This window comes from Cervus elaphus, chromosome 3 (assembly GCF_910594005.1).
Source record: "Cervus elaphus chromosome 3, mCerEla1.1, whole genome shotgun sequence".
In the NCBI taxonomy this organism is placed as follows: domain Eukaryota; kingdom Metazoa; phylum Chordata; class Mammalia; order Artiodactyla; family Cervidae; genus Cervus; species Cervus elaphus.
In genome coordinates this window covers 29,960,855-29,981,470 of record NC_057817.1, presented here as the reverse complement: position 1 = coordinate 29,981,470, position 20,616 = coordinate 29,960,855, and the positions used below count along the sequence as shown (strand labels likewise).

Below are 20,616 nucleotides of genomic sequence, written 5' to 3'. Positions count from 1 at the left end.
GGGACGCTGCTTGTAAGCTGTGTGAACCAACCAAAGCCATGTCTCACCTGAATTAAGACAATAGACAGGCATGGCCTCCTAAGCCCACACCATGTAGATTTGGAAACTCGTGTCTCCATTTGTTCCATCTGTGTCCTCCCTCCTCAGAAGGGCACTCATCTTTGCCACCGCCCCCCCGAGCCTGGTCACCCCTGGCTCAGACTTGTACTATCTTCTTTTGTTCTAAGTGTTGACACTCATTATCAGTTACATATTTGTCCATGTCCCTGACTGAATGAAGACTTATTGAGCCCTGCCGTGTGCCAGGCACTAATCATGGCTGTCTTGGCTGGTCAACTCCCAGAAGGCAAGCTCAACATTTGGGGGATCCTCTGTGACTGGTGTCCAAGTCATGGACCTGGTTCCAAAAATGAGTTGGGGAGGTGTGGGTTTTAGCAATGAGACAGAAAATTTAAAAAATAAACATATCTCTATTTTATTAACAATGTACAGTTTGCTGACTGAAAGAGGAAAGTAGTGTTTCTCAAAGTTCTAGGATTACTTAGCAGGACCCGGAGAGTTTGTTTAAAAACAGTAGCTGGGAACCTGCTTTGGAACAAGTTTGAGAATCACTGGCTAAGGCATGGAATGGGGCTGGGATTGTCTCGATCCTTCTGGCTTCTTAGGGTTCCAGGGAAGGACTCGTTTGACTTTTTATGAACAAGCTCAGCTGACTCCTCTGGGGGTTCCTGTTCTTCCTTTCTTTGGGTCACTGAGGCACTGAAAGAGTTAATACAGTTATGGGTTGGGGAGCAGCTGAGACATGGCCCCTGAGATGTGAGCACCCACCCAGCCTACCCAATTGTGTCCCTGGTCGACTCTGGAAGACCAGTCCAGGGCTGACCCAGATGTGGAACTGCTTAATATGACATTTCTGCCACATTCCAGGGGCTCTGCTTCTTTTCTTGCGAATCTTCCTCTTCTTTCACATCACAGAATTCTCCCTCTTCCCTCTCCTCACTGTTCCTTGCTGCTTCTCACCCATCCATGCTTCTTCCTCTCCACCCCTATCTTGGTTCCTTCCCAGAAACCAAGTTATAAGCCCTCTCCTCTGTCAGCACCACATTGGAAGTCTGCATGAGTCCCTGCTTGCTGCATCTTGGCACACACATGTCAACTGCTGTGTACTTTCTGCAGAAACAGGCTCTGAGCAAGGGGGGGCAGGGCAGTCTGAGGTTAAGATTCTTTTCGGACTACAGACAGTGCCTAGAGTGTGCGGGCATGTAGCTATCTTACCTGTCAGACAGAGTGCCCAGGGGAGACATGTGTAAAACAAATCAGAGGAAACTTCTGGAGAAGGGGGTCTGCTGGCCTTTGAGAGACTCAGTCCCAAAGCCCACGGGGAAGATGAAGAGCCCTTCCCCACATGCTGAGAACACATCCCAGCGAGCCTTTAATGAGGCACGCTGCCAGTGTCAAGCAAACGGGGAGAACGGTGCAGTTGGCCCGAGGTAGGTCCCAGTTAGGAGACTAGCCACTACTGTGAACTGGAGAGCACAGCCAGGGGAGCTGATGAGGTGGGCAGGGTCACAAAGGGGTGAGTGGCCTGGACCCACACAACAGGTGGACATGCAGATCTGAGGTAGGCTGGAGGCAGGCAGCCAAAGAGAGGATGCACTTTTGGGAGTGGAAGCAGCATATCTCCAGAGGTGCATACACACAGAGAATTCACAAAGACAGCGGCAAGACCACCAGCCCAGGGGCAGCAGGAGCCTGGGAAGCAGCAGAGAACTTGCATTCAGGAGCAGCAGATTCTCAGGCCATAGAACCGAGATCCCAGGACAAGGCAGGCAGCACTGCCCTGAAATGTCGGGGATCGGCTTGACATCCAGGTAGGTGGTGCCCACCTGGCATGTGGGTAAAGAAGACAGAAGCAGCAGGACTTGACTTCGACACCTGGTACTGTGATAAACTGAATACACGCATGTGGAGTTAAAAAAGGGGGAAGAAAATTGTATTCACCTAAATTCCCCTGGAAAAGAGAAAGTCTTCGGTGGGAACAATATTTTGATAAGTGCTTAAATCTGAAGCTGAGATCCCAGTGGAGGGCTGGGTGTGGGTGGAACAGCTCTATGTGAGACAGGAGGGAGTTTTTGCATTTTGCATGTTATATACAGAGAGAAAGGAGGCTGCTCTGTGGGGCTGTTCACTGTGAATCCCTGTCTCTCACCCTCCTAAATTTTCAGAAAGTTACTAACATTGTGAAGTGCATGGGGCCAAGTGGCGTGGTATACTTGATATTTACGTGCACGCATTTATATGTGTCTGAAGAACAAAGGGGTTGGTGCCTCAGGTTGAAACAGATGCAGAGCAGAGCCCCGGCCCTGGCAGAGATGCAGAGGAACTCAGAGAGGAGAGACACCACTGTGGGGGTGGGGGAGTTGAGGACAAGTTTAGCCCAGTCTCAGCAGGGTGCGGCCCCAGTTGGTTTCTGGCTTACTACATTCTGCCACACTGTTGTTTCAGTTATTCTCAATTCTGTTTGCTCAATTCTGTTGTATCCAAATCAACTAACAACAGCAGCAACACACCCAGACACTTGGAATCTCTTCAGGAACTGAAAACCAGGTATCTATGTACTAGGTGGGCTATGCTGATGTCCAGCTGGGACTCTCAGGACCACTTCAGAGTGGGATCACAGCCGAGCACCAGCCTCCTTTGATGCTGCTGGGCCACCCTGTCTTCCTTTAGTCCCTGTCGAGAGGACGATAGCAGCACCAGCATCCTGCAGGCTTGGTTCCGGTTAGGTCTAGACGGGCAGGCATCAGTGCCCTCTCCCTAAGTCATTCATTCATTCATTCTTTTGTTGCAGGATCTTAGTTCCCTATGTGCAAGGGCTAAGCTGCTTCAGTCACATCTGACTCTTTGCAACCCCATGGACTATAGCCCGCCAGGCTCCTCTGTCCATGGGATTCTCCAGGCAAGAATACTGGAGTGGATTGCCATGCCCGCCTCCAGGGGATCTTCCTGATCCAGGGGTCGAACCTGCATCTCCTATATCTCTGGCATTGGCAGGAAAGTTCTTTACCACTAGGGCCACACGGGAAGCCCCTTAGTTCCCTGACCAGGGATTAAACTGGGGCCCCGGCAAAGGAAGTGCCAAGTCCTAACCATTGGACTACCAGGGAATTCCTATCCTGGTCAGAGATCTTTAGTTGGTGCATGGCCAGGGCCACAAGAGACAGCTGGCATTAGTAATGTAGAAGGGTTCCTTGAAGAACCTTGAGTCTTCAAGCCAAGAGAGGCAGAATTGAACCTTCCTAACCAGAAAAGCCTCTTGTTGGCCCACTGAGTCCCACTTCCCTCCCCTCAGCTGCTCTTCCCGGGGGCAGTTCTTAAAGGCAGTAAGGAAACAACAGTGCCAAAGACGGGCCCGGGTTTATCTTGAGATTTTTGGTCTCTCTCATCTCTCCATACCTGCACCTGACTCACCTTGAGAACACCCCCCAGGCCTAGAGCAGGATACACTCTTGAGTAATTTACATGCAAGTCCCAGGAAATAAGTGGAAAGAAAAGACTTCCATCCTGGTCTTCTGAGATGCCATGTGGAGCCTTTGAGAGAACTAGAATGGTGTTGGTGTGGGGACCCAAGCTCATGGCTGATGAGGCAGGTAAGTCTGTCTGATGTGGTACGGTAAGTGAAAGTGTTCGTCACTCAGTCATGTCCAACTCTTTGCAGCTCTAGGGACTGTAGTCCACCAGGCTCCTCTGTCCATGGAATACTCCAGGCAAGAATACTGGAGAATTCCTCTTTTCCAAGGGAATCTTCCCAACCCAGGGATTGAACCTGGGTCTCCTGCATTGTGGGCAGATTCAATGTGTTACAGTAAGTGAGTCATTATTAATGTTTGGAAAGATATCTGTTGGGCGGTTGGACACAGGGAGTGTTTACTCTGGCCCCTGCCCTTGATGGGCGGGTGTCCCTGAATCCAGATTGACCATCCGGCCTTGCACCTTACCGGGCCTTGAGGGACATCAAGCTTTTATGGAAGGAGGACTGCACATCCAATGCCAACAGGCGGGGAATGTCTGGGAAGCCTCCTAGCTGGTCCCAGGACAGGCTGGTGGGGGTCTTCTTTTCTATGGGGTAACTGGAGGCAGCCACATCAGTCTTCCACATGGCCTCCATCTGGTTCCCCTGTTGGCTGGGGTGTGAAGGTGGAAAGTGCAAAAAGAGATGAAGTTAGACTTACAGAAAGGGAGACAATGGGGAGCAACAAGCTCTCCAGGGTTTTCTTCCCTCCTTAGATAGCTGTCACCATCCTCCGCGCCACATCTCTTCCCTTCCCAACTCTCAGTCTCACCTCCCAGAGTCTCCTCTGGTTGAGGAGCTACTGGAAAAGGCTGCCGAGGTAGCCCCTGTTCCTCCGAGACATGCCCCGGGGCTGAAGCCCTGAACCGGCCACACTAGGATGGTTGAGGTGTGGCTCACAGTGTCTCTCTTTGAGCCCAGCGGTCACAGGGTGGGAAGGCTCAAGTTTATTTTTATGAACTGACCAATGCTTGGGGTAGAAATGGTTGTGAGTTCTCAGCTGTGGGTCCCAGGAGTCTCTCAGTTGCATAGTTTGAAACCTACTTGATTGGGCTGGCTCTTGAAGCCCACATACCACACACACCCACACACCCTCATCTGGGCCAATGACCAGAACTGGACAGGGCAGCTGAGAAGCTGGGCTCCTTGCAACTCATGGTTGAGCTTTGCTTGTCTGTGCCTTCACTGAGCTTCTGGTCCCCTCCCCAGTCTGGTCACCCCTGCTCCCTGATTCCCCACTCACCCAGCCGGCTGCCCCCAGCTTCCGTGCACCTACCGGGCCATCTGCTGGGGCACACGTGGCTGGTGCTTGGTCTTAAAGAGCTCCTGGGATCTCTTGCAGAAGGGGCTGCTGGAGTGGATGTGCCGCAGTAGGAATGGAGGAGGCTTGCTTTTCCTTGACTTCGGGGAGATGACCACAGGGGTGTGCAGGTTAATGTCCCACTCCTTCTGGAGCTAAGAGAAACCAACAGAGAGGCATCATCAGAGAGACAGGAATTTATCCTCTTTTTAAAGAATCTACCTGCCAATGCAGGAGACGCAAGAGACACAGGTTCGATCCCTGGGTCAGAAAGATCCCCTGGAGGAGGGGAGGTTTACCCACTCCAGTATTCTTGCCTGGAAAATTCCAAGGACAGAAGATCCTGGTGGGCTATAGTCCATGGAGTCACAAAGAGTTGGACACGACTGAGTGGCTGAACACAGCCCAACACAACTACTGCCTGATTTGGGGTTGAGCAGAAAGGGGGAGGCCCAGGGAATCCCTCTAACTAGAGACCCTCTGGGACTTCAGTGTATCATATTTCCTAGAAATGCCTTGAATTGCAATTTGCTGGTTTAGTTCCTGTTTTCTCCTTTGTTGTGGAGAATCCGGACAAAGGGAAAAACAGCAAGTAAGAAACTAAAGGAAGTTAGAGCAGCTAGAACTGTGAAGACTCATAGGGTTCATGACATGGGTCAGGTTGTGTCTGGAATGCTCTCTGTATCTAGTCATTCAGCCTCTGCCCTGGCCCTGGGCAAGGGACTGGGGGAACCCTCACAGCCACCTAAAGAATTATATATATGGTCCCTTTCCTTCTCAACCTCAAAACCAATTTAGCAAGTCAAGACACCTACAGGAGGTGATCAAGACTAGTATAAGGAGACAGGAAACTGAGTTGGGAGATAGCTCCATGGCCAAGGTTCTTCCAACTGCCTTGACTCAACTTCCAATGCTGAATTCCTCAGGACACTGCTTCCCTCAGACTCTGACCATTGTTGCTCAGGACTCAGGGGGGTTACCTCTGGGCCCACCTTAGCAGATTCAGAGTCACTGCCAGCCATCAGCTAGCCTCCTGTGGACCATGTCAGAGCTCGATGCTTTTCTGACCTTGGCAGCAAGAGTCAGGAAACTGAAGGCAGTCCTTAGAGAATAAAAATAGGTCAAACCCAATAGAGTAAGACTCAGAATGACTTTGGACTCTCTCAACAGCAAAGCCAACACCTGGAAGGCAATGAACAGTGCCTTCAAAATTGAGAGAAAATGAATTCTGACCTAGACTTCTCTATACAAGCAAGCTGCCAACCACAGTTAAGGGTAGATATTAAGTGAAGACATTTTCAGACAACTGGGGTCTCAGTGATTCTACCTGTCAGGAACCCTTTGTCAAGAAGTGATTGGAGGAGGTGCTCCACTAAAACAAGGGAGACCCAGCATTGGAAGCAGGGGAGCTGTCCCCAGAGAGGAGTAAATGGAGTCCCCAGCATGAGGGTGAAGAAGACAGCGGTGACCAAGCCTGGAGAGCAACCAGGAGAGCAACCAGATCTGATAGAAGCTGGACAAGGAGACCCACGGGAGAAGGAGGATCTGAGCACAGAGCTGGACTGCAGGCTCTGGCTGCCTTCCCTGCAGAAGAGGCTCCCTTCTCTAGCTCTTTTCTTTTTTAAATTTATATATTTATTTTTGGCCACACCTTGGAGAATCCCATGGACAGAAGAGCCTGGTGGGCTACAGTCCACAGGGTCGCAAAGAGTCAGACACGACTGAGCCACTACACACACTTGTGGCACGTAGGACCTTAGCTTCTCTGCCAGGGATCGAACCTGTGCCCCCTGCATTGCAAGCACGGAGTCTTAACTGCTGGACTGCCAGGGAAGTCCCCTCCAGCTCTTTTTGAGGGTCCCTCAGATCCCCTGGAGAAGGGAAAGGCTACCGACTCCAGTATTCTGGCCTGGAGAATTCCATGGACTGTATAGTCCAATTCAGTCCATGGGGTCGCAAACAGTCGGACACAACTGAGCGACTTTCCCTTTCTTCCCTCTCTTGCTCTCCCCCCATTTATGGCGATTGGAAAACTTGTCTTCCTTCTACTCAGACTGCCCCCTGCCTTCCCCTCCTCCTGGTTCAGAGGCTTTAATCTGCTCTCTTATTTCCCATCTGCTCTCCTGCCCCCAGGTACACCTCCACAGCCCCATGGCTCCATCCTGGCCCTATTCCTGCTGGCTGTGCTGACCCCTGGGAAGGTTGCCAGGTGGGAGGCCCACCTTGGGGAATATAGTCGCCATGCTGCTCAGGCACTCTCGGTGCTTCTCCTCCAGGTCCTTCTGCTTGTCTGTCCACACCTGCAGCTGGAGTTTCTGCAGGTGGTCCACGTTTTCCAGGAAGAGGAAGAGGTTCTGGGCCTTGTAGGAAGCCCCAGCTTCTCGCACGACTTGTATATGGTTGATCACGTCTTGGCTGGGAAGGGAGGGAAGTGATTTAGTGGGTGAAGGGGCTGCCTCCCGGCCCCTAGCTCTGTGTTAACCAGGGAAGACTCTGTGTGTGAGAACTGGGGAAAACAGAGAGCAGAGGTGAGGTGTTGTCAGGTAAGGAGCCTTGGGCTGGGCTGGAAACAGGAAGAGGAAGTAAGGCAAATGGGGGAGCGTGGTAGGCGGGTGATGGACAGGGCAGTAGGACAACAGGAAGAGAGAGAACAGTGTTCTGTGCTCACCTCCCACACCTCAGGGTTGCCCAAGGCTCTGAGGTTGGGTGTCCTGTGCAAATCCCTCTCTCAGGGGCATCATGTCCCGGCCTGGGTGATTCTCCCCACCCCATGCCCCATGCTCCTTCTTTCTCGTTGGGTTTTGGCTCTGCCCACTCGTGTGTTGCCAATGGTTGCCAGGGGAGACTTACCGGAGGCTCTGGAAGTGTCTGTAGCAGATGTACTTGTGGCAGAGGCACCATAGCTTGAGCCCATTCAGCTCCATGGTGGTGGTGGTGAGCTCCAGCGCCTTACTGCGCAGATAGTGGGGCAACCCCAGAGTATCCTCCTCTGTCAGGAGCTGCAGATTCCTCCTCTGGGCCTTCACGTCTATATGGTATACCTTCTCCTTCAGAGTTCCTGGGGCTGTATGCAAAGGGGGCTGGGTCACCCTTCGCGGGGATGTACCTGTGACAGGAAAGGAGGCCGATTTCTTGGGCTTCATGGGAAGCCAGTGGGCCTGTGGTTTCTGGGTAAACTCGGCTGAACTCATGGACCTCTGGTTTCTGGGGGTGGGCTGCTGGGTCTTAGGGGACCTGGGCACACGTGGCCTCCTGCCTTGGCGAGCAGATTGGGCCCGGCTTGGGGGAGGTGCCAAAGACGCGTCCTCCAAGTCCCTCCAGCGACTGATGGGCACGAAGATCATCTCTGCGTCCTCTCTCGGCTTCTCCAGCTCTCTCCATGGGCCCTTCGGCTCCTGGTCCAGTCTCAGCTGCTGCTGCCTTGCCACCTCCTCTACCTCCCACTGCCGCAGCTTCTCCTCGTGCTCCCGCTCTAGCAGGGCCCACCTTTCCTGCCGCTGCAGCCACATCTCCTCCTCCTGCTGCCACTGCTGCCTCCGCCTCTCCCAGCTGAGCTCCTCTTCCCTGGCCTCTGCCTTGCTCTCCAAGGCTAACTTCTCCGACCTCTCCAGGGACAGCTGCTTCTGAACACTGGACTTCATCTGGAGTCCGTCCTTCTCCCAGGCCACTTCCTGGGAGCCCAGGTCTTTGGTTCTGTCACCTGGGCTTTCTGCTGACAGTCTTTCCCATTTCTTAGGAAACATGTGATCCATGGAGGATGGCAACGCAGGCTGAAGACTTTCAGCGTCCTTGCTCCTGTACACATCTGCAATCCTTGAATCCATGGTCATGGTGGAAAGAGGCTGATCTGGTGAAGGCATAGCACCACTGTCCCAGGCCATGGCCATGGGGCTTGGGGAATGTGGTGAAAACTGCTCCTCCTTCTTGGGCTCCTGTTGGGTTTCCTCCATGACTGTGTCTTTCTTTGGGAGGGCTTCTTTCTTGGCAGGGTCTGGGAACTCAACCAAGACCCTGACTAAGTCTTCTGCTTGACCTCCAGCAGACTGAGTCTTCTTCAGCTGGAACTCTAGGGCATGCTTTATCAGGAGCAGGTCATGGTACTTTCCCCCTAAAATTTCTATCTGCTTTAGTAGGGCATCTCTCTTACTCTCGAGGACCTGGAAGGACTTCTGGAAGTACAGCTTCTGGTTGCTGAGTTCTTTGGTCATCTCTATTTTCAGGTGCCTGTATTTGGCCTCCAGGCTCCTGTTCTCCTTGTGCTGGAGGATCAAGGCGTTATTGAGGTTCTCCACGACAGCAGACATGTACCTGATGGCCCTAACCTCCCCCTGGTTGAACATGGTGGAGTCCAGGAGCTCCTGTAACATGGACTTCACCTCGGAGACCTTTATGCAGGTAGTGTGCTTGTCCTGCAGCATCTGCTCTGGGCTCAGGGGCTGAGGGCAGGATATCGCTTTTTTTGGGCTCTGTTCCTGCCAGTCCTGCCAGAAGGTATGTTTGGACACTAGGAGAGGTAGAGAGAACAAACACAATAAGCTCCCGTGGATCCAAGGATTATACTGATTCTCCAGATCCTGCTTGGCCACATTCCCATCCAACCCTCTTAGGGCTTTGGTAATAAGGAGCTGGGGCATTATATGAGGCCAGGGGAGATACTGTCAGGAGAGGACTCTGCTGGGCTCAGAGCTTACCTGTCAGGGTCTGTCAGCTCCACAGCACCTGTAGGGTGGACCTACACCTACCAGAGGGTCTGAACCTATTTGATCCAGTTCAACTCAATTCAACACACTCCTGATCCTCCATATTTCCCTGGAGTAGAGTTATTTTTATCATGCTGTTCCCAGTACCTACTTTGTGCCCCTTTCCTTTGTCCTTCAATGAGGGTGGAGCAAAGGGAAATGAGAGACTCGATGCCTCCTTTGGTGGCTATGAGGGAGAGAGGTAACACCTTTTCCATCACCTCGATCCATTCATCCAGGGCTTCCTGTTCCTCCTCACTCTTCCTGTTCTTGACCTCATAGGTCAGGCTGTCACCTGAGAGAGAGTGGGACGTTCAGGCTGATAACAATCTGTCCTCTAGGGAGCCCCAAACAGCCCTAGCATGGGGGTAACCCCAGCAGGCTTTGAGGTTAAATTAGTTAAACCTCTTATTAGCTGTATGATGTTGGGCAAATCACTTATTGCCCTGAGCCTTAGTATCCTTGCCAAAAAAGGGTTGGGTATGGATTAAATGAAATAATACAAGTGAAATGATTAACATGAGACCTGCCATGTAGAAAATATGCATAGATATTAAATTGTATTGTTGTACTACAAGGCCAGGCATGTGTCTGCCTTGTTATTTTTCTACGCTCATTGCCTAGTCTAATTATTTATTCTATCTGGACAATCAAATGAATTAACTGAAGTCAACAGCTCTGCTTAGTTTCTGGAGGCAGCTGAAGAACCACTGAACTGAGCACTCCTCAGGAGCAGGGCAATGTGAGGAGGGTTACAGCATATGCTTATACCATCTTCCTCCAACACTGCAGCATCCACCACATCTCACACCAGACTGAGGTCTCTTGATGGGATAGTTCTGATCTTAAGAGGGGTAGCACCTGGTTCCAGGGCTGCGTGCAGCTGGTCCACACCCAAATGGCTATACCAGTTGCTTACAACTGGCATCCGTGCTCTTTGGCCTAGTATCCATTCAGTACTTTGCATATCACCCTTGAGTTCCTCTATGAAATAGCTAGTATGCTCCACCAAAAAAAGTATTAGAACTAATAAATTCAATAAAGTTGCAGGACCTAAAATCAACACAAAAAAGTCAGTTGCATTTCCACACACTAACAATTAATTATCTTAAAAAGCAATAAAGGAAACAATCCCATTTACAAAGCATCAAAACAATAAAATACATAGGAATAAATTTAATGGGGGTGTGTGAAAGATCTCTACAGTGAAAACCATAAGACATTAATAAAAAAAATGAAGAAAACACATATAAATGGAAAGATAACCCATGTTCATGGATCAAAAGAATTAATATTGTTAAAATGTCTATACTACCCAAGGTCATCTATATATTCAGTGCAATCTCTATCAAAATCCTGTAGCATTTTCCACTTAACGAGAACAATCTTAAAATTCATATGGAACCACAAAAGACCCCAAATAGCCAAAGCACCCTTGAGAAACAAAAACAAAGTTGGAGGCATCACACTACCTGATTTTAAGCTATATTACAAGGAAATCAGTCTTGAATATTCACTGGAAGGACTGATGCTGAAGCTGAAACTCCAATACTGTGGCCATCTGATTCAAAGAAATGACTCATTGGAAAAGACCCTGATGCTGGGAAAGACTGAAGGCAGGAGGAGAAGGGGACGACAGAGGATGAGATGGTGATGGCATCACCAACTCGATGGAGATGAGTTTGAGCAAGCTCTGGGAGTTGGTGATGGACAGGGAAGCCTGGTGTGCGGTAGTCCATGTGGTTACAAAGAGTCGGACATGGCTGAGTGACTGAACTGAACTGACAAAGCTATAGGAAACAAAACAGTGTGGCACTGACATAAAAACAGACACATAGACAAATGGGACAGAATCAAGAGCTCAAAAATAAATCCATGCATATACAGTCAGCTAATATTTGACAAGGGAACCAAGAACACTCAATGAAGAAAGGATAATCTCTTCAATAAGTGGTGCTGGTAAGCCTGTACATTCACATGCAAAAAAATTAAATTGGACTCCTGTCTTATGCCACTTACAAAAATTAACTTGAAAGAAATTAAACTTAAATATAAGCCCCCAAACCATAAAACTCCTAGAAGAAAACTTAGGGAAAAAACTTGATATTCATCTTGGCAATTATTATTATTTTTTTTGGATATGACATCAAAAGCAAGGCAACAAAAGCAAAAATAAATAAGTGGAACTACATCACACTACAAAAGTTTATGTACAGTAAAAGAAATGATCAACAAAGTGAAAAGGCTCAACCTACAGAATGGAAGAAAATATATACAAACCATATATCTAAAAAAGGGTTAATATCCAAAATATCTAAGAAACTCACACAACTCAAGAGCAAAACAAAACAAATAATCTGATTAGAAATGGACAAAGGCGACTTCCCTGGTAGTCCAGTGACTAAAAATCCACCCTGCAAAATGCGGGTTCAATCTCTGGTCAGGGAACTAAGATCCCACATGCCTCAGAACAACTAAGCCTGAAAGGCCCACCTATGGAGCCTGCATAACACAGCAAAATCCCTATGCAGTCAAATAAATAAACATTTAAACATTAAAAAATGGACAAAGGATATGAATAGATATTTTTGTAAAGAAGATAAACAAATAGCCAATGGGTATATGAAAAGGTGTTTAACATCACTAATCATCAGGGAAATGCAAATCAAAGTCACAATGAGATATTACCTCAGACCTGTTAGGATGGCGATTATGTAAAAGATACGAGATAACAAGTATTGGTGAGGACACGAAGAAAAGGGGCCCTTGTGCACTGTTTGTGGGAGTGTAACTTGGTATAACCATTTTGGAAAACAGTATGGAGGTTCCTCAAAAAATTTAAAATAGAATTACCATATAATCCAGCAATCCTACTTCTGGGTATATAACCATAGGAAACAAAATCACTGTCTCCAAGAGATATCTGCATGCCCATGTTCAGTGAAGCCCATGTTACAAGAGTCAAGGCATGGAAACAACCTAAGTGTCAGTCAATGGATGAACGGATAATGAAAATGTGGTATATGTAATGAAATACAGATAGTCCCCAACTTATGACTTTTTGACTTTACAATGTGAAAGTAACATGCATTCAGTAGAAATCTTTGAATTTTTATCTTTTCCATGCTATCCACATATGGTATGATACTCTCATGATGCTGGCACTAACAGCAAACTGCAGCTCTAAGTAGCCACACAATCACAGGAGTAAACAACAAATACATTTACAAACATCTCTATGCATACAGTCATCCTGTTTTTCACTTTCAGTATCGTCTTCAATAAATTATGTGAAATATTCAACACTTTATCATAAAATAGGCTTTGTGTTAGGTGATAAGCTAATGGAAGTATTCTGAATAAGGTAGGCTAGGCTAACCTGTTTGGTAGGTTAAAGTGAAAGTGAAAGTGCTAGTCACTCTTGTGTCCAACTCTTTGGGACTCCGTGGACTGTAGCCTACCAGGCTGCTCTGTCCATGGAATTCTCCAGGCAAGAATGCTGGAGTGGGTAGCTATTCCCTTCTCCAGGGGATCTTCCCGACCCAGGGATGGAACCCAGGTCTCCTGTGTTGCAGGCAGATTCTTTACCATCTGAGCCACTAGGGAAGGTTAGGTGTATTAAAGTACATTTTTGATTTATGGTATTATAACTTACGATAGTGTCATTGGGATGTACACCCATCATAAGCTAAGGAAGGTCTATATTATTAAGTCACAACAAAGAAGGAAATCCTGCCACTTGTGACAATATGAATGGACCTTGAGGGTATTACACTAAGTGAAATAAATCAGACAGGGAAATGGAAATCAAAAAATGCTGAACTGACAGAGAGTAAATTGGTAGTTATCAGAGGCTAAGAAGTGAGAGAAATGGGGAGATGTTGGTTAAAGGTACAAACTTTCAATTATAAGATGAATGAGTTCTGGGGATCTAATATACAGCATGGTGACTACAGTTAACACTGTATTGTATACAGGCACATCTTGTTTTATTGCTCTTTGCAAATGTTGCATTTTTTAAAAACTGAAGGTTTGTGGAAACCCTGCATGGTCAGATGATGGTTAGCATTTTTTAGCAATAAAGTATTTTCAATTAAGGTATGTACATTGTTTTCTTAGATACAATGCTATTGTACACTTAATAGACTACAGTATAATAAAAACATAACTTTTATATGCACTAGGAAACTAAAAAATTCTTATGATTCATTTTATTGTGATAGTTACTTTATTGTGGTGGTCTGGAACTAAACCTGCAATGTCCAATATCTGAAATTTGCTAAGAGAGAGGATCTCAAATGTTCTTACCATACACACAAAAAAAGGGTAGCTGTGAGGTGATGTGTTATTGTGATAATCATTTCACTGCATACATATACATATATGTATAAAATAATCACATGTACACTTTACATTTATACAATGTTGTTTGTCAATTATATCTCAATAAAGCTGGAAAAAGAAAACAGTGTGAGTTTGCATTTAGTTTCTGTCTTGCTAAAAAATGAGATGTAATAATGAACCCATGACTTAGGCTTCATCACATAGGCATCTAATGTCACAATCTGTTATCTTTTGGACAATAACACATTTGCCTCTCTAGGGAGTAGAGGTGATGTGCTATGTCATGAGTGGGAGACATTCTCACTGGAGAGGCACTGTGATGTGTCCTTTGCGCCTTCTGCACCCACCACCCTGCCCTTCCCTCCCAGCAAAGGCTGACCTAGGATGGGGAAAGGAGGAGGTTGAGTGAGCTGGAACCAGAGTCACTAGGGGAAGGAACCACCCTTAGGACTGCACCCAGCCTGCAAACTCACCCCAGTCACCTAGCCAGTGAAGAATTTCATACAAGTGCTTCTCTTTAGTCTTAGCATCTTTGGAGAAGGAGGAAATTTTCTCCAGCAAGATGAATCTGTTCTTGCCCTTTTGCTCTGGCTGGGGAGGTTTCGCCTTTTTTTTTAAATCATATCCTAATTCTTCCTGGAAGCGGTTGATGACACAGTTGACATTGTCCAAGATTTCTGAGAGCTGGGAAGAAATATTCTACACGGGAAGCAGCAGATTGTAGTGTTTAGGAATGTAAACTCTGGCACCAGATGCCATGTCCTAGTCATGTGACCTTAGACAAGGCGGTTAACCTCTCGGGGCCTCAGTTTTCTTACTTGTAAAGTGGCGATCATTATAATAACTATGTCACAGAGTTTTACTAAAGATTAAATGAGCCAGTATTTGTAAAGCACTTAGGTCAGCACCTGGCACATAAAGTAAGTGTTAGCTTTAATTACTCTCATTTCAATTATTAAGACCAGGTCAGAGAGAGAATACTAAAAATCCACAGTGAACATTTCTTCAGAATTTCAGAATTTGCCAGGGACTTCTGGACATCTCTTCTCACAAGGATCCAGAGGCAACAGACTAGAAAAATGAGGCCCCAAGAAACCCAAGGATCAGAAAAGTGAAAGTGAAAGTCGGTCAGTTGTGTCTGATTCTTCGCAACCCCATGGACTATATACAGTTCATGGAATTCTCCAGGCAAGAATACTGGAGTGGGTAGCCTTTCCCTTCTCCAGGGGCTCTTCCCCACCCAAGGATCGAACCTGGGTCTCCTACATTGCAGGCAGATTCTTTACCAACTGAGCCACAAGGGAAGCAAGGATCAGAGGTTCCCATTAAAAAATGCACTAGATGCTCGTGTGCAGGATGATTAGAATCTTTGGCTATTTCCCTGTGAGTTTCTAGGACTCAACTTGGGGAAATTCTGATAGGTTGCCAAGAACAGACCTAAAATCATGAACTCTGGGCCCCCTCTGCCCTGGTAGGGCCCACCACCATGGTCTCAGGGCCATCCTAGGGCTTCCCTTGGGCTGTCCTCTTCCTGGACCCATCGCTAGCCTAAGGGGGCATGGTTTGATTCCAGCTCACCCTCCAGAGGCCAATCTAGGAGGTGAATATTTTGCACTAAGCTATCCATAAACCCAGCTTGCTGAGGATCCTAGGACCCACAAGGGCCCAGAGCTGGAATCTTGCCCAAATCTAGCATTAGTCCCTGGCATCCCCATCAGATCCCAACAGAAAGGTGGCATTTTCATCTCAGGGGTTACCTCCTGAGCTCGAGTTAACTGGGCAGCCTCAATCCTTGAGATGATGGCTTTCACTGACGCAGGGGTCACCAACTGTGGGGGTTTATCTTTCTCCATCTTGGATCACTCTTGTCAGTCGCAAAGACGTCCTGTGTCTCTGGTGCAGGGGCCTGAACACACAGTGTTGGCTGCTTGGGGGTTAAGGAGTCCAGAGCAGCTCCTGACCTCTCTTCTAGTTGCAGCTCCCTGTAACTGCCAGGTGACAGGTTCCAACTGACCTTCTTTCTTCCAATGACATCATCAGGTTGACTGGAAGAATGACCCCCTGTCATCTATCTGCTTGATTATCTAGCTTTTTATCCATATCCATCACCTAATATGTATTAGCTTGGCCTACTGCTTTTTAAAAAATCATTAAATGTTATGCTCCCAAACTAATATTAATGGCTAAAAGTAGAAAAAAAATTAGAAAAAGTTATTTTCCCGAAGAGGTTTTTTAAAAAAATTACAACCAACCAATAACTAATGGGAATACATTTCAGTTTACACCAAGAGTCAGGGCTTAATCAATACTTTCACTGAAGATAATCATCATTACCAGAGGACTTTTTAAAACAAATGATTAAAATGGACACTGTTTCATGCCCAGGACTAGAACTTTGCCTGGTATAAAATAGGCACTTAATAAACATTTGTCAAATTAATGAATATGTAAGAAAAATATATATATGTGCAAATTACTCTTCCATGCTACTGAAACATTTAACAAATAAGGAATAAAACATTGTAAATTCAGTTCTCAGCAGTGCCATAGCCACTTAAAAACATGTCACCTGACACCCACCTGTTTTTTACATACTATCATTCCCTCACTATGGGCTTCTCTGATGGCTCAAGCTTATTCAAAGTTAATTCTTTCAATGTCTCATTCATGCAATGAACACTTATTGGTAACATTTAATGTTTCAGGCATGGAGCTAGATGCTAGAAATACAGAAGAGTGAGACCTAGTTCTGCCTTTGAGGTACTCACATCCTGCTTTATGGATTCCTATCTATACATCTGGCACTGGATTCCTTTAATCCCTTGTGATTTCAGAACATGTTATAGTTTACAAGTAACTTATTCATCCTTACAAACATGTTTGAAAGCTAGTTGAGGCTCAGAGTTATGAGATTTATCTAAAGTTACAGAGCTGGCCAGTACAAAATCAGGACCTCAACCTGCTTTTCTGATTCCCCGTCTGGGGTCCTTTCCTCTTTTTTCATTTCTCTCCCTCTCTACTTTTTCTTTCTTTTAAAGATGATCATACTGAGAATTAAATCACAAATAGATGATCTAAATAAGCTAATTAAAAGATAGATTATAAGGTTCAATTAAGAAAAACCCAAGACTCAAACTATGTTCTGTCTACAAGAAACACGCTTTAAATAAAAAGACACACATAGGTTAAAAGATGGAAAGAAATAAACTATGCCAATACTAGTCAAAAGAAAGTGACTACATCAATTTCAGATTTTATTTTATTTTTTACTTTTTGGCCATATGGCATGGCATGTGGGATCTTATTTCCCTGACCAGGGATTAAACTAGCACCTGCTACATTGGAAACTTGGAGTCTTAACCACTGGACCGCCAGGGAAGTCTCAATTTCATTTTAGAACAAGAAAGATTAGCAAAGTTAAAAAGGGAGGTGTCTTTTTTAAATCCATAAACTCCATGGTAGAGGTGTCAACTAACAAAAGTGATGTAATCCTATATATATTTGAACCTAATAACAGCTTTGATATACATGAAGCAAAAAACTTACATAAGTGAAAGGAGAAATGGATAAATCCACAATTTCTGTTAGAGACTTCAACGCTTCTTTTTCAGGAACTGGAAAAAGTAGAAAAAAATAAGCAAGGATATAGAGGTTTTCAAAAATACTATCAACCAACTTGACTCAGTTGACATTTATAGAACACACCACCCAACAACAGCAGGATGCTTTATTTCCAAACGCATATGGAATAATAATCCGGACCATAAAACAAGTACCAATAAGCTTAGGATTAGAATCATACAAAATCTGTTCTCAGATCACAATGGAATTAAACAGTAAGCCAATAATTAAGAGATATCTGGGAAAATTCCCAAATGTTTACAAATTAAACAACATACTTCTATACAACTCATGAATCAAAGAAGAAATGACAAGGAGAATTATGAAATATTTTGAACTGAGTGAAAATGAAAACTTGACATATTAAAATTTGTAGGATGCTGCTAAAGCAGTGCTTAGAGTAAGAAACTAGATAAGTAATTACAGAGAAACTGAAGCAGAAGGGAATCATATGGATAAGAGTAAATAAATAAAACAAAACAAACAAATATAGAGAAAATCAATGCAATCACCCAAATATGGTTCTTTGAAAAGATTAATAAATTGATAAAGCTCTATCCAGCTTTTACCAGGGGAGAAAAAAGACATATTTACCAACATGAGGAATATAAAGGGGACATCACTACAGACTCTAAAGTGGGAAATAATGAGAGTATTATGAAAAAACTTTATGCCAATAAACTTGATAAATTAGATGAAATAGACAAATTCCTTGAAGGCTACAACCTATTAAAGCTCAATAAGAAAGCAAAACCCTGAAAAACCCTATATCTACTAAAGAAATTGTAATTAAAAACCTTTCCCTTAAGGAAGACTCCAGCCCCAGATAACTTCATTGGTAAATTTTGCCAAAGATTTAAGGAAAACATAATACAATTCTATATATACTCTTTGAGAAAGTTGAACAGTTATGGAATACTTCTCAAATCATTTTATGCAGTTAGCATTATCTTGCTACAAAAACAAGACAGAATATTATAAAAGCACAGACCTGATATAGACATAAAAGAAAATAAAATAGAAGCCCTTGACAGGAAAAAAATTATTTGCAAACCATGTATTTGGTAAAGACTTGTATCCAGAATATATAAAGAACCACTATTACTCAATTATAAAAAGGAAAACAATCCAGTTGTTAAATGGGTAGAAGATGTGAATAGACACATTACTGAAGATATTCAGGGGCTTCCCTGGTGGTCCAGTGGTTAAGAATTCACCTGCCAATGCAGAGGATAACATTTGATCCCTGGTCTAGGAAGATCCCTCAGGCCAAGGGGTTACTAAGCCTGTGTGCCACAACTACTGAGCCTGTGCTCCAGAGCCCAGGGACCACAACTACTGAAGTTCACACAAAGAGAAGCCATCCCCAATGAGAACTGCACCACAACAGAGTAGTCCCCGCTTGTTGCAACTAGAGTAAGGCTGCATGTAGCACAAGACCCAGCACAGCCAAAAATAAAGAAATAAATAAATCTTAAAAAAAAAGGTTCTCAAAAGGTAAATAAGCAATAAAAAGATTCTCAACATCATTAGTCATTAGGGAAATACACAATTTGTTAACCCCAATAAAAACTGAGCACACTAACTGTTGAGGAGGATGTTGGAATGTGAAACCCTCATTTATTACTGGTGAGGATGTAAAATGGTATGTCCACTTTAGAAAGCTATTTGGCAGTTTTTAAAAAAAAATTTAAATATCTATTCCATACAATTCAGCAAGCCCATTCCTAAGTATTCACCCAAGAGAAATTAAAACATATTCATACAAAGACCTATACACAAATATTCATAAACAGCTCTATTTGTTATAGCTCAAAACTATAAGCAACCTAAATTTCCATCAACTGGTAAGTGGATAAACAATGAAACATACCACTTCATATTTTTAAAAAGGAATGAACTACTGATACATGCAACAACATGTATAACCTCAAAAGCTTTATACCAAGTGAAAGAAGGTAGACACAAACTACTACAAGCTATATAATTCCACTTATATGAAATTCTAGAAATGCAAAACTATTGTGACAGAAAGGAGGGTAGTTGATGCCAGGAGCCAGATGAGGGCGATGCAAATGACTGCAAAATGGAACAAAGAAGGTCTCTGAGGGAAGGAACTGTTTTATGTCATGATTAATTCACTGCACCCTACACTTCAAATTGGTGAATTTTATTATGGGTAAACTATATGTCAATAAAGCTGATTTTAAAAAAATTATTTATTTATTTGGCTGTACTGGGTCTAAGTTGCTGTGTGTGGGCTCTAGTTCCCTAATAACTAGGGATCAAACCCAGGCCCCTTGCGTTGGGAGTGCAGAGTCTTAGCCATTGGACCACAAGGGAAATCCCAAAGCGGACTTTTATATATATTTTTTAACTTTAAAAGTCATTTATTTTTGACTGCTCTGGGTCTTTGTTGCCACGCACAGCCTTTTTCTAGTTGTGGTGCATGGGCTTCTCATTGCAATGGCTTCTCTTGTCTCGGAGCCTGGGCTGTACAGGGTGTAGGCTCAATAAGGGCTTCAGAGACGTCCCCCAAATTGATTTTTAAAAATGTAATGTTTTATTGGAGAAAGAAATGGCAACCCACTCCAGTATTCTTGCCTGGAAAAGTCCATGGACAGAGGAGCCTGGTGGACTGAAGTCCATGGGATTACATGACTGAGCATGTGTGCATGAGGGTGGAGGGAGATGGGTTGGTAGCAATAAAGTGGTAGAACTAAAAAAAAATAATAATAATAAAAAATAAAAATAAAAATGTAACATTCTATAATGTTCAAGGCTGTGGAGGGATTGCGTGCAGACAGCACAAAGGATTGGAAGTTAGTCAGGAGGGAATAAGGAAAGAACTCTCTTTTCTCAGGTGGCAAGTGTCCCCTATTTCATCCCCATTATCAGCGGGGCTGGGACACGCCCTCCTCCAAGCCCCTCTCCCATGCAGGCCAATAGCAGAACCTTCACCACAGTTCAAGGGTCACACTAGTTGATCACCAGCTCAAAAGAGACGTTTGCAAACCTTTAAAAAAGCAGCTGGGGGCTTC

General features: G+C 45.0%; 2 protein-coding genes across 2 annotated transcripts in view; one reads left to right on the top strand and one right to left on the bottom strand.

The window, feature by feature from the left end:
• LOC122682197 (tubulin alpha-1C chain-like) overlaps positions 1–20,616 on the top strand; it is a 1,110,822-nt gene that overhangs the window by 297,445 nt on the left and 792,761 nt on the right. The gene's annotated exons all lie outside the window — the stretch shown is intronic.
• FAM186B (family with sequence similarity 186 member B) lies at positions 128–17,561 on the bottom strand (the record flags this gene model as incomplete). The annotated part of the gene is made up of 7 exons (XM_043890923.1): positions 128–759; positions 3,999–4,184; positions 4,848–5,026; positions 7,094–7,286; positions 7,722–9,375; positions 9,723–9,905; positions 17,501–17,561. Coding segments are annotated over 7 exons (2,607 nt in total), but the record flags the coding sequence as incomplete, so codon positions are not given.